At 40.1% G+C, this 14,859-nt stretch overlaps 1 protein-coding gene across 2 annotated transcripts in view; it reads left to right on the top strand.

The window, feature by feature from the left end:
* Positions 1 to 236: 236 nt before the first annotated feature.
* Ptdss1 (phosphatidylserine synthase 1) overlaps positions 237 to 14,859 on the top strand; it is a 59,607-nt gene continuing 44,984 nt past the window's right edge. For both annotated transcript variants that reach the window (XM_071602226.1, XM_027948517.2), the window contains exons 1-2: positions 237 to 541; positions 12,657 to 12,748. In XM_071602226.1, coding sequence (XP_071458327.1) covers positions 363 to 541; positions 12,657 to 12,748 — 271 coding nt within the window. In that variant the 5' untranslated portion in view covers positions 237 to 362. The remainder of the gene's footprint in view (positions 542 to 12,656; positions 12,749 to 14,859) is intronic.

Genomic DNA, 14,859 nt, shown 5'->3' with positions numbered 1-14,859 from the left:
GGGAGAGAGCGCTGAGAGCCTGGGAAAGAGCCTGCTGGGGACCACAGCTGCGCTTCTCTCGCTCCCTACTTTCCCTGAGCCTCGCGCAGTGGCAATCTGAAGGCTCAGAGAGTGCCTAGAGATGCTACGGCCCGAAGGCCAGCTGGCGGCCGGCCGGCGGCACCCCCCTTCCCAGGTCGAATCGGCGGCGCCGCGACCCCGCCCTCCCGCGCCCGTCCTTCCCTCTGCTCCCAGCCTTTGCTGGGCGCCAGACCCGGCCCCGCCATCCGGCTGCTTGTCCGCTGCGGCTGGTCAACACTGCCGGGGTCCCAGCCTTCGCGGGCCGGGGCCGCCGGGACAGCGGCAGGACGGGGAGACGGGCCATGGCGTCCTGCGTGGGGAGCCGGACCCTGAGCAAGGATGATGTGAACTATAAAATGCATTTCCGGATGATCAACGAGCAGCAAGTGGAGGACATCACCATCGACTTCTTCTATCGGCCGCACACCATCACTCTGCTTAGCTTCACTATCGTCAGCCTCATGTACTTCGCCTTCACCAGGTGGGACGGGCTCGGCCTCGGCGGGGCGCGCCGGAGGGCGAAGGGTAGAGGCGAGAGGGAGGCGGTCGCCGGGAGGGTGGCCCCGTGTGGCTCGGGGTGAGGAAGCGGGCTGGCTGCTTCAAGCACATATACTCGCAGACCCACCGCCTACACAGCTTCTCCACCCGCCCGGTGTCTCCACTGTACGTCCAGCCTACTCCCCACACCCCACCTCTAAATACCACCTCTCCTGTGGCCTCCGGCCACACCAAGAACACACGCCGGTCACCTAGCACGATCGTTCACCCCGCCACACACACACATTCAGCATCACTCCGCACACGTCACGACACTGGCGTCCTCCTCTGCAGCCCCTCCAGCCCCCGTCCGTTTTCAGCACACCGCATGAATCATCTCGAATGCACCACTTTCAGCACACACCACTATACACATAAAACATCCAACTGCCACCTCCTGCACGCACTATACACAGGCCCGGGACACAACCTAGATCCCTTCCCGTGTAATTCCTCCAGTATTCAGCACTATCCAGCACACATACCCAAAAAATGCACCACATGGTCTTTTGGGTGCAGCACCTTACATATGCACTGCACACACATCCTCTAGTGTTCTGTCCCCCCTCCCCGCCCCCTCCCAGCACCATCCATATCACAACACAAATTGCTGCTCTAGACAGCACAGCTATCATCTTTTATGCACATTGCTGCACACACACCAGCCCCACCATGCAGTGCACACCCTGCCCATTCCTCACCTGACATACATGCCTAAATGACATGTTGTCATGCAGTTATAATAATGTCTGGTGCCTTAATGTAAATGCTGTACGTGTTAAACAAATCACATAAGCCTTACACAACATAACACAACTTCCCCTGGAAACATACACACTCACATGCTCAAAAGCCCTTCTAATATCTGTTCACAGGAGCTGCCCACCCCAACTCTTGAACACCCATACCATGTGATTCTAGACTGCACCTGTGGCCCCTGAGCTCCAACCAGGGAGCTAATTGGTGCCTGGTTCCTAATGGCACACACACCCTGGTTCCTATTTAAAACAATTTCTGTTTTCTGAGTGAAGCTCTTTAAAGAAAGAAAAGTCATGCTTGCAACACCGTTAAAGATCTGAGGTTCAACCCAGAGTAGTGTTTTGGAACCAGACTGCTAGTTTCAAAACTGACTGTTTTTTTGTTTTTTTTTTAATCTTTTTCTTTTTTTTAAATTTTGTTCTGAGTGCCAGGGTCTACATATATAAAATAGGGATAAAATATGTATTTACCTCATAAATAATAAAATATGTATTTACCTTCATATAGGGTTAAGAAGACTAAAAATAAATATGTGTGAATACATTGAGTAGAGAAACCTGATTCACCATGCCCAATTAATATCAGTTCTTTCCTGATTTTTTTTTTCCCCAACAATCAATGCTTCTTAATCAGGGTTGGGGGAAAATGTTTAGGGGTATATCAGCTGATCACATGTACTAAGGAAACTTCCAGTATTTAGTGAATGGGAGAGTAAAGGCTACTAGAAGTCTTGTGACATATGAGACAAATTTGTACCACCGACTAAATTGTCATCCCCCGCCCCCCCCCCCCCCCAATTGTCAGGGGTGCCTCTCTTGGGAATAACTGCAACTTTTCAGATTTTCATAAAATATCTAATATCCTTCTACATCACACTTATTTTTTACCTCCATAGTCCATTTGACTCTCATTCCCTATGTGTTTATTTTCATGAATCATCTAAAGGTACAAAGCATAAGTAACACTTATTCTTTAATAACTGAGGGTACTGCTACTGTTACTGTAAAGACTGATGCTATGTGGACCAGACTTTTCTACAGTATCTAATCAGTTGTATTTCTAGCTTTAGAGAGAAATTATTCTTAACTCTAATTATGGTTATCCTCAAATACTTCATCATTTCACCTGATTTTACCATTTAATAGCTATGTAACCACTGAATTTTGTTAAGCCTCAGTTTCCTTATCTGTGTGTAAAATGAAGATCCTAGTACTGATACCTTACAGGATTGTTGTCATGAGAACTAAATTCTCCTTTTTAGGTAATCTGTGTTTAGCTCAGTGGGTAGCAAATGTTAAGTACTTAAGAGACATTATTATTATTATTACATGATTTCATTGAATGCCAGTGTTTTCTAAATTATATTTGTTACTGAATGAGGATATCGATATCGAATGCTCTGTAATTGAGAAAAAGGATTAGAAAAATGGACATTAGATAATATACATGCTTGTTTCACATTACCTTCAATTTAACTTCATTTTATATGTGGGTTTTTAATGATGGAATTTTGAGGGAGTATATTTGGAAAATAGAGAAGTAATTATACTATTTTAAATGATGAGAAGCAATAATGAACCGTTTGTTTCAACTTTTTATCTTTAATATTTTTGTAGACCCCTTCAAAATAAATCTTTAATACTGAAAGTCACATTTCTCTGGAAATTCTCTTTTATGGCCTAGTCTGCCAAGGCAGTTGACAAATTGTAGCAGTGAAAGTATGAAAAATTAATATGGATTTTAACCATTTGTCAGAAATAATTTTTAAAAACCCATAGTCTGAACTTCAGATTGTGGCCTTTTCTAAAAGTGATAACAATTTAATTTCTTATTTTAATTTCATAAAGAAACAAATCACATAATGAAGAATAATTAATATGAAGTTTCACCTTATAAAATCATAAGCGCCATTAATAGAGTTAATACCCATTGTATCTTTTTATAATTTGTGTCACTTTTTAAGTGGGACAGTATAATGATAGGTTTATCTTCAGAAAGATTGAAAGTAATGACAAAGGAAAATTATGCATTACGTGATCATTTGTAATGATCATAGTACCTTATCCTTATTTTATAAGGATTTTTAGTTAGATAACTGTTCAGTGCAATTCTTTCAGTAAAAATTTTAAAATATACCTTAAAGTTTGTTTGGCAAAGACTAATTTCTAAAACTACAGACTATTTGGGGGGTGGTCATTACTAATATGTGAGAAGCAGTACCTGGGTAATGTCAAATGCTGCAGAGACCCCGCGTGAATTTAGATTGTGAAGGATTAGATGCCCTGCACAGATGTCTGAGACAAGTTTGGATTTGTCAGTAGTTCTTTTGTTAGATAGTGCTATGTTCTGGGTGTGATTTGACTGTCACCCAAGGATCCATTGTGACTGGAAGCTTGGTCCCAGGGTGGTGCTATTGGGAACCTTTAGGAGATGAGGCCCAGTGTGAAGTTCTTAGGTCATTGGGAGCTGCTCTTATGCATCCCCCTGAAATCTCATCACAGAGTTTTAAATGGAGCACACTTGTCCCTTCATGGTCTTTCTGCCTTTGGTTTGAGGTTTAACCACACATACCCGCTGACCACACATACCATGGCTGACCGTGACATGAAGGGATGCAGTGAAGGAGTAGCCCTCACCATTGAACCTGTGCTATTCAGTTTAGACTTTGAATGCCCCAAACTAACTAAAAAAACCTCCTCTTCATAAATGTCAGGTATTATATTTTAGTGATGCAAAGCTGATTGATACAGATAGAAACTAAACCAACTCACACCATGGTGTCTAAATCTCCTGTTCCTATCACCATCATTTAAAAGTGTCAGATGTCCCCTCATCCTTTCCTTAAGAGTCCATTTGCCATCTTTTTAGAATTAGTCTTTCTGAAAAGTAGATGGTTAGGTATATGTTTATAGGTTTGTTCAGCCAAAGTGAGACAAGGAAAACCTTTGTCATCAGCTCAGAGCGTAATAATTATTGAGTACCCTCATATTCACTTTTGAAGGTGGGGAAACTTGGAAATACCAGATGGACTTAGTTGTTAAAACCCAATGTTTAGATTTGAAAACATAAAAATCTACTAAATTATATTAGTAGAATCCCACCTCTAAGGGGTACCTGCCATTGAAGAGTGAATCAGTTTCTCTTAGCACTTGCACAACAAAAATCATTCCATGCCTGGAGGAGATGGCCTTTCTGCAGATGACTGTACCTGAATGATGAGCAATTTGTTTATGCTAGTTTTCTCCTGGATATGGAACTAAGGAGACAGACAAGGACAGGGAAATGGACAGATGTTTGATTTTTTTGTTTTTAGTTATTTGTTAATAATGGTTTTTACTTCATTTCCTTCGTTGGCTTTGGAACTCCAGTTGGCCATTTTATCATTGGGCCAGTTTTGACCTTCTGTGTGATCCTCTCGTGGGTCCTTGCCAGCCTTCCCTGTTCTTTCCCTTTTGACCATATAAATAACCTATTAGAAAATGTCTCCTGATAATGCTGATTCAGTTGTCTTGGTCCTGTTTCCTTATATACATCATGTTCTTTCTCTCTCAAGAACAGAAGTCCTGGATGTCCTTGTTCCCTGACACCAGCAGTATTAATTGATCATCTATAGTGACTGTGTATTGGGATTAAACTGGAGGTGAACATACAGTGCTGTGTAGGTGGCACTTGAGGTCCAGTTAACATTGATCTGTACCATTTTTATTCCCTAGTTACTATTTGAATCACATTTTAAAAATTGGATTTAAATAAGGATCTTTTAATATTTTTCCATAAACTTATTTCTGATTTTTTTTGTCCACATAAAGATTATAAGTTTATTAAAGGGGACCATATTATATATTTCTTTGGGGCCATCTGTAGTGAATGGCACCTGGGTGACTCCAGTATTTATTTGGGTTAGATGGTGCCTTATCCCAGAGAGATTATATTTCTAGGAGCTGCTGCCTCTTAGACCCCTCTTTAGTAAACAGCCTTAATTCAAATTGGTCTGTTTTGAGTAAATTGTGTTTAGCACTTCAGCTATAATCCTGTTACCAAATATAACACAATTTATCTTATGATATCCCTGTTGCTCCAGATTTCTATAGGGAAGTTACAGTATTTCAATCTCAACTAATCCAGAAACCAGGATTAGTCCGGTCCGTCTGATCTGCTTCCTCAACACTGGGATTCCAGTTAATTCAATTCTGTAGTCCCCATTACATGTGGCACAGGTCTCTGCCATCCTGGGGTTCACCATCTGGCTTACTTCATCAAGGACTACTTGGCCCTTCACAGCTTGTGGAGCCGCTCTCCTCTGTCCATTCCCAAGCCTTAGCTCTGCAAACTCCCAGCAGTTTGGAATAGCATGCTCCCAGGCTTTGCTCCATGTCTCTGCAGCCCATCCTCCACATCTGCCCTCATGATCTGTTAAATCAAACTTGGGATTCTATCTGTCCCTGCTTATAATCATTCACTGGAACCCACTACATTATAGGAAATGCAATCTGATTCTGAGCTCTTTCCTTACAAGGTAGGTCTACTTCTGCAGCTCCCTCTTCTATTAGCCACACACACACAGCACACCCAGCAGGCCCAGGCAGTTCCCTGGCCTGCACCCAGAGCTGCTGTCTCTCTCCCTGGAAAGCACCCCCTGGTGCTTCCTACCCACCCACAAGCCCTTGGCACCCTTTACAACCCATTTGGATGGTTCCCCTCCCGGATATCTTTCTTGATATTCCAAGAAGCACAGAAGAATGTTATTATACATCTAAATGCCTTTTATTATTGTATCTCTCCTAATGTAATATATGTTTCTATGTTAATTTGTTTCTATGATAATTTCTTGAAGCCCAATATCTTAATCATCCTGTGATAGGTGCCCAATAAATGCTAAGTGAATGGAACACAAGAAGTCATTTATCCAATAAGAACTTGGGGGGAAAAGCCCCATTCTTCTTTAGCTGATATCTCAGCAGTAATTCTTGACAAACATCATAACCTCCTTTAAAATTGATTGAAGATGGTTGACAGAGTTGGTTGACATGGGTTCTGCTGTGTTGCCCAGGATTACATTTTCTACAGGGAGAGAGGTCCTTAACAGTGACTGGGCTGCTAGACTTGACCCTTTTAAATATTTTCAAGGACTCTCATTAAAGATAATGAAGGAGGGCTGGGATTGTGGCTCATCGGTAGAGTGCTTGCCTAGCACATGTGAGGGCCTGGGTTCATCCTCTGCACCACGTGAAAATAAATAAAAAATAAAAAAAATATTGTGCCCAACTACAACATATATATATATATATATATATATATATATATATATATATATATATATATTTTTTTTTTTTTTTTTTTTTTTTTAAGGTAATGAAGGAGATGATGGGAACAGGGAGGGACAGTTAGCCTAGAAGCTTTGGGAGTCATGAAAGCTAGACATTTTCAGCTACCTGGCCAGGGAGGGGATTGTCCCAAGATTATGTGAAGTGAATGATTTAGCCTTGGTTTCTTGAAGTCTCCATATCTGCTGCCTGTAGTCACACATCAGACATCATACTGACATGGAGTCTGAACTCACACAGGATCTGAGTGTAAAATTTCATCTTTTCTTTCTTTCTTTTTTTAACTCATGGCTTTCCTGAGATTTCCTCTGCTTTTAGGACATTCTGTCTTTGGGTAGTTTCCTGTACTAGTTGAAGCAGTATCTGACAGGGATCAAGGTGTTTGAAAATTTGATTGGGCTTGTAGCTATTTGCTGGTGGTCTCTATTGGCCCCTGTGGCTAACTCTCTGCAAGGGAACAGGGGAATCACTGTCAGTGGACTCTGGCTGTGATTCTCTCTCACATTCTCTGAGTTGTTTGGCCCATTCTGCCAAATCATCTGGCACATTCTTGCCACCCACTGTGTTGAGGGTGCCAGGCATTGTGCTGGGCATGGGAGGTATCTCCTTGGAACAGGGAGGACCTGTGCCCTGCAGAGCTTCAATTTTAGGCTTATTTTAAGCTGTATCTCAGATGTTTTCACCATCTGTGGTCAGTGCTGTCTCGGTACATGTCAAGGGCACCCTCAAAGTTTAGCAGAGAGGGAAGAGGACTTTGTCTCCTGAAGCCCGTAAATTTGGATCATTATTGTTGAATGTAGCAATCTTGACCTAGAACTAGCATTCCCCAGCCCCTGGCACCAAATTGCATTGACCTCTGTATTGGCTGTGAAGCCAGAAGCTTCATTTTCCCCATCCTTCAAAGGTATTCCTGGCCCTAAATTTCTCTTTGGAACTGTGGGGCAGGTAAAGAAAATCCCAGCTCAAAGGGAAATTCTCTGGGAAGCTCAGAGGCTACAGACATAGCTGTCTTATTAGTAGCTGCAGCAGACTCAGAATAGAAATTAGGGAGTGGGCACAGTACCCCAATTGGGGACTGAAAGTCTTCTTCTTGTTGCTATAAAGCAAAGCGTGTGAGGGAGGGGGAATCCTGAGGCCAGGAACAGTCAAGATGGGGGCCACAATTTATCATTTCCCCTGGGAAGTGGAAACTACATTGCCCCCTCACAAAGCCTATGTGAGAAGGGCCAGGCAGGGCTTTAGTTTGTTTCTGTTAGGTTTTCAGTTCTTATAAAACAAAAACATTTCCTTTATAGAAAGACCATCCTAATATAATGTCTTTTTTTAAAATTGTGATCCTCTTAAGAGTAAGGTCATGTTTGATCATTCCAGCCCCCAATGTAGTCCCTACCCACTAATAGACATTAACTAGATGAAGGAAGGAGTGGACATAAACAAAGAACATTCAGATATTGTGAACTAGTACTAATGGACACTTCTTCTGTTTGAGGCACTGTTCTAAGTACCTGTGTTAAGTGATAATCCTCACAATGACCCTGTGAGGTAGGACTATTACCAGCCCTCTATTAACTGTGGAAGAAACAGGCACAGAGAGATTAAGTAATCTGCCCAAGGTCACACAGGTGGCATTCTTGCCCTTGCATATATTCCTTGTCACCATACCAAAACTTCCTACTTGTACTTTGAAGCCAGACCTCATCAGAAAATGCAGAGTCTGATCATTTCTCCCCTTAGGGTGCTATGAAGATTGAGTGAACTCACACGCAAAGCAGTTAGCATGCTCAGTGGGGCACAGAATATGGTGGCTATCCATAAATACTGGTTCTTGTCCCCAAGTGTGGGGTTTCTAGGGTCACTCTATGGCCTTTATGGCCAAGATCCTTTTTATGATTAACCATGGAAAATTTCTGTATACTTTGGTGTACAGTTACATCTCAGGGTTATTTGGAGTTTAGAGAAGATGGTCTCAAACCAGGCCTTACAGAAGGGCCATGAAGTCTCAGATTGCCATGAGGCCAGCAGGGGTGTTGGGCAGCCTCATCATGCATTTGGCTTCATTTTGTGCCCCCCGCCGCCACCACCACTTATAAGGGCTGTGTTAACTGCCACAGATGCACCCTCTCTGGACTCAGGAAACTCACAAGGGTGTGAAGGCGGGTCCTCTAATCAGATAGGACTTAAGTTTCTTCCGGAAACTCACCACTTAATCTTTGCAGAAGTTTGATTTTCCTGTACTGTGTGTTTTCAGTTTATCTAAAAGCCTCATTGTCCATCTTTGATGCTTTTTTTTTCTGATTAGATAAATATGAAACTGTCAACTTTCCAGACTTGCTAGTTGATTCATCACCCTTTTTTCTACCTGAAACTAGACCCCACCTGATTCTTTCTAAAATTGCTCAAGATTTACAAAATAGCAATTTTATTAGTTTTATATCCTTATTTCTTCTTATTTTTCCTCTCTGTAGAAAAATCATGTCACCATTTCTTGGGTGGATTTCCAGAGATAGTCTATGCAGCTGTAAGCACAGGTCATAATTTATATTCCCTATACGTGTCCCCTCATATGCACAAATAGTTGCTTGTTATACCCACTGTTCTGCAGTATTTTTTTAAATTTCATGATATCTTTGAAATTATTCTGAAATGGTTAATTCGCAAAATATGGTCTTCACTCTTAATTTCTGTCTGCCCAGTTTTCCACCATGAGACTAAGCCTTAATTTAATCAATGTTCTTTTGGCGAGCATTCAGCTTATTTTCTGTCTTTTGTGAATATATATGGTTTCATAGTGAACAAGCTGATACATATGTAATTTGTACATATATCTGAAGGATAAATTCCCAGAAGTGAAATTGCTTAGTCATAGGGTATATGAGTTTATAAATGTAATATATTGCCTAATTGCCCTCCATAAAAGAGGTTTAAATTTATACTACTGCCAGCAACCTATAAGGGTGCATATTTACCCATTTCTTCATATCCTCACCATCTCAGTCATTAAATGTTTCCCTTTGTCAATGAGGTAGATAAGAAACGGTCTCTGGGTATTATTTTGTCCATCTCTTCCCATGAGTGAGGTTGAGCATCTTTTCTCTTGTCTGAGAGCCATTGTATTTCCCACCTTGTAAACAACCACTTCATGGGCTTTGCTTATTTTTCAGTTTGTTTTTATATGTCCATTATTCTTTCTATGGATTGCTTTTTGTAAGAATTAGCCCTTTGTCTTTATGAGTTGCACATATTTTTTCCACATTCATCACTTTCCTTGTATTTGTTAATGATTGTTTTGTTGTGTGGTTCTTTCTGGGTTTCATGCCATACTTCAGAAAGTTTTCCCCACTGTGAGATTGTTGCCTTTTATTTGTTTGTTTGCTTATTTAAGATTTTCATAAGTCCTTCTGGTTTTCTTTTTTTTTTTTAATCTTTAATTCTAATCATCCAGAATATATTTTGTTGTGAAGTGTAAATTATGGACTCTCCTTTCTTTTCCCACACAGCAGTTAATTTTAGCCTTCCTTTCATTTGTAACTTACAATAAGATATATTGTATATCTTATCAAAGTCTTTCCTACCAACCCTTTGCCTCTGATATGATGTAGACTCATTTCCGGTGTCTTTTCACAAGGTCGCTTGGCCAAGGGGAAGCATCATCATTTTCTGGGACTAGCAGACCTGGTTTGAATTCTGACTCTGCAGCTTCTTAACCTGTGTAGTCTTGGGCAAGTAACTTAACCTTTCTGGGCTCTTGTTGTTTCATTTTGATAATACTTCATCTTGCAATTGGTTGTGACAGAGATGATGTTGATTAACTGCCTGTAAAATGCCTGGCACACAGCAGATACTTGATAAACACTAGCTGTTATTATTGTCACCAGCACTATTGATATCAGTAATGTGATGTTGGTTTAGATGAGGACACTGTGGTCCTTCCCTGTGCAGCCATTCTTTAGTCAAAGCTAGTGTTTCTGCTGTTGAATATAGAGCTTCCCTGCTCGAGCCAAAGGAGTATCCCAGGTACCCTGTGAATGATTAGGCTGGCATTTTTAGTGCCATGATCAGAAACTCTGGGCAGATGGTCAATTGTTATGGTGTCCAATAAAGTAAAACTGCACTTTTATATAAGATGAAGTCTGATTCTGTAGTTAGGTTTTGTAATCTGATATATGAGGTTAAGAGTCAACGTTAATTTGTTAGTGCCATTGGGGCATAGGGGCATATTGATGATCTAAGAAACATTATGTGATATCTCTCTCTCTCTCTCTCTCTCTCTCTCTCTCTCTCTCTCTCTCTCTCCCTCTCTTTCTTTCTTTCTCTCTTTCTTTTTTTTTTTTTGTATGATCTCTTATTTCAGAATCTATGTCCAATCCTGTCATAACTCTAAAGTTAATTAATTGGGTGCAGAAACTTAGCTTGGCAAGACAGAAGGTCATATCTAAATTCACTTCTGTTTTTCTGTTTTAAACTAATACTCTAGGACTTAGTCTTTTGTGAGATAATTTGTTAGGGTTTCATTCTTCACCTCTTCATATATTTTGATCTAGATTTGTTTTTGTATGCAAAATTATTTTTTTCCTAAGTTTTTGATCTCTACTTTTCCTTCAGTAATGCTTAATCTTAATATTTGTCTTTTGAAAACACTTTCACTGCAGTCCTTCCCTTGATAAGCTCCATGTTTCATGATATTAAATGATATTTTTAATTTATTGCTACTAGTCTCTTGTCTCTAAAATGTCTCCTTCTCTTCCATATCATATTTTCTGCCTATTCATCCTGCATTTTAAAAAACTGAAATGCTGAAACGCCTTCTCTCAAGCTTCTCAGTAATTATCAATAATTCAGAAAATCTTCTCTTAGATCTGTTTTTCCTCGTTCCATTGGCTTTTCTTAAGCCCCAAACATGTTACTGGTCTCTTCCTCTTCTTTTTTTTTTCTTTTTAATGTAAACTGTCAAAACTTAATTATTCTCCATTGTCAATATTAAGGAAACTCTGGGAAATTTTACACAATAAATATTCTCTCTAATCAATAATCAGTCCCCATATATCTTACTATATGCCAGGCTCTTAGAATACAAGTGAACAATTTCCTGCGCCTCAGAAGTTTGCTTCCAAAGGGAAGAAAGGTCACACAAAAACTCAAATGGGATTGTTCCAGTCGGTGGGCTTATGGGAGCAATGAATACAGGAACATGTTAGAGATGACTGGGCATGGGAGTAGGGATGGTCATCTCCTTTCTTTATAATTCTGCTTCTGATCTGATTTTAAATCTTGTGTTTTGTTTTCTCTTGATTTTCCTTTAGTTATTTTTTTTAAATTTTTCTTATTATCCAGCATTTCTCCCCTTCTTCATGCATCTCTTAGGTATCTATTTTTAAGAATAGATATATCATTTTATTGCATTGCTTTCTTATGATCTTTTGCCTCCTTTCTGATTCCTGAAAAATGTCTTTGCCACATTCTATATCATGAGGATCATCTTTAGCTACTCTTAAAGCCAAAAACCAAAATAAACTTTAGGTTTTGGAATTTTATTATTATTATTTTTAATAACAGTGATATGTTTAAATGCTTGTCTGAGTAGAATTGTGTTGCTTTGTAAGGTTGCCAGTTGTCTTTTGGGTTGGTGGGGTTTTTTTTTGTTTTTTTTTGAGCTGGGGATTGAACCCCCAGAGCTTTGTGCATGCATGCACTCTACCTCTGAGCTACACCCCAGATCCCAACTGTTCCTCTTGTAAGAACTGGACTTTATTATGAGATTTGTGATTTTAGGGAATACTAGTGAATAGTCATTTGTGTGTGCAATGACTTTGCTGAGCAAAACAAAGTAGTTTTGGTCTGTGGCACTTTGTTATTGGTCTGTGCCCTTTTTCCTATATTTTTCTTATTTCTGTGTCCCTGTCTTGTGTTCACCATGTGGAGGTCATACTCCTTTAGGTTTACTATTTACATCTGAAAATGTTGTTTTTCTATTTTCAGGGATGACTCTGTTCCAGAGGACAACATCTGGAGAGGCATTCTCTCTGTCGTTTTCTTCTTTCTTATCATCAGCGTATTAGCTTTCCCCAATGGTAAGTGATGTCATATGTTATCATGTTTCACCTGTGCATTGGGTCCTTCTGGCTTTTTTTGTTCATTTGAGATGTGGATCATCTAAAAGATGAAACTAGACGCCGGAGTAAAAAGTAATCTGGTTTTTGTGTAGTAGTTAGGAGCACAGGCAGACTGCCCATTTTGCTACTGCCTAGCTCTGTGGCCCTAAAGAAACCCCCTCATCTCTAAGGGTATTTCATTTTCTCTTCTATATAAAGGGGATACTAGGGAGAGACTGTTGTGAGGGTGTGCTAAATGAGTATATGTATATTTTTAAATTTTTTCCTTAGTTGTTGATAGATCTTTATTTATATGAGGTGCTGAGAATCAAACCCAGTGCCTCACACATGCCAGGCAAGTGCGCTACCGCTGAGCCACACACAGTCCCAGCCTAAATGAGTACATGTTAAACACTATGTATTAGTTTGTTCTCCATTGCTACCACAAAATATCTGAGGCTATAGACTTGACATAGCACGGTTTTGGAAGTCAAAGGTCCAGACAGCATGGTGCTTTCTCTGATCAGGGTCCCCTTGACTTCACATTATGGCAGATGGCATCCTGGTGGGATTACTTGTTGGAGGGAGAGATCATATGGTAAGACAGGTAGCTTGAGAGACTGGGGAGGGGCCCGATTTGTCTTTTATAATAACCCTTTGAAGAGAACTAACCAGGACCCCAGAGAACTACATTAATTCTTTCTCAGGGCAGTGCCCTAGTGACCTCCCACTGTGCCCCACCTTTTAAAGGTTCCACCACCTCTTAACATTGCCACACTGGGACCAGGCTTCCAGCACATGAACCCTTGAGAGATAAACCACATTAAACTATAGCACACTGAACAGTGACTGACAGATTATAAGCCCTTGATAGATGTCAGCTATTGTTTTTGTTATTATTTTTATTATTATCAGCTGAGTCATACAATACTGAGTTCCTATTGAGTTACTCTTTTTTTGCTAAGGACAGGGTCAATGCTATAATGAGTATTACTTAAGCACAACTCTGCTGATTATGCATTTGAAGTGTGATTTTTATCATAGAAAAAACGATAATTTTTAAAAAAATTTTTTTAGTTGTAGGAGGACATGATACCTTTATTTATTTATTTATTTATTTTTATGTGGTGCTAAGGGTCGAACCCAGTGCTTCACATGTGTGAGGCAATCGCTCTACCATTGAACCACGACTTCAGCCCCAGAAAAAAAGATAATTATTAATGGTGAATTTTATTTCCTGCTCATCATGAGTATAGAGAGAATGAGGGAAAGACTTTGTTTAAAAAATATTTGTTGCCGGGTGCAGTGGCACATCCCTGTAATCTCAGCAACTTAGGAGGCTGAGGGAGAAGGATCACAAATTCAAGTCCAGCCTCAGCAACTAACAAGGCCTGAGCAACTTAATGAGACCCTGTCTCAAAATAAAAAGTGGAAAAATAAGGCTGGTGATGTGTCTCAGTGGTAGAGCACCCAGGGTTCAATCCCAAATACCCAAAAAAACCCAAAAAACAAAAAGTTTGTTCTTTAGCCATGTTTCCAATTGATTCACACCTTTCTTCTAAATTGTCCCTTATCGTTGCTTTAAATTTTTCTTATTCCTGAAAGACCTTCCTAGAATATTTTGTCCATGTTCCTTGTAACCATCTATAAATGCTCACTCCTGTATCTGATATTTTAAAAGTACTTCAGTCTTTCTTATGGATTTTGTTCCAGGGGCCAGTTTGGGTTTTAAATGTCATGCTTCCGGATGCATTTTGTCTCTAGCCTTCTATGCTGTTCAGTAGATTGATGTGTAATATGCGAAGCTCATCGTGAATGTTACTAAATGCTATCCTGAAATGTTTCATGGTGAGGCCTCAGGCCTCCCAAGATGGTGGCTGTGGAATTTTGTTTAATTGTTTTGCTTCTCTTATGAAGCACTGTATTTATAAGAACGTATTGAATTTTTGCTGGTAACAGCAGTTGAGCCAGTAAAACCATGACTCTGAATTTCTTAAAGAATGATTTGTTCTAGATGGCCAAGGTATTTAGGAGCTGAATTTAACTTTCCAACCACTCAAGCTTTTAAATTAAATTTCCTTTGGATGAAA

Source organism: Marmota flaviventris, chromosome 15, assembly GCF_047511675.1.
Source record: "Marmota flaviventris isolate mMarFla1 chromosome 15, mMarFla1.hap1, whole genome shotgun sequence".
In the NCBI taxonomy this organism is placed as follows: domain Eukaryota; kingdom Metazoa; phylum Chordata; class Mammalia; order Rodentia; family Sciuridae; genus Marmota; species Marmota flaviventris.
This window is presented reverse-complemented; position numbering and strand designations above follow the sequence as displayed.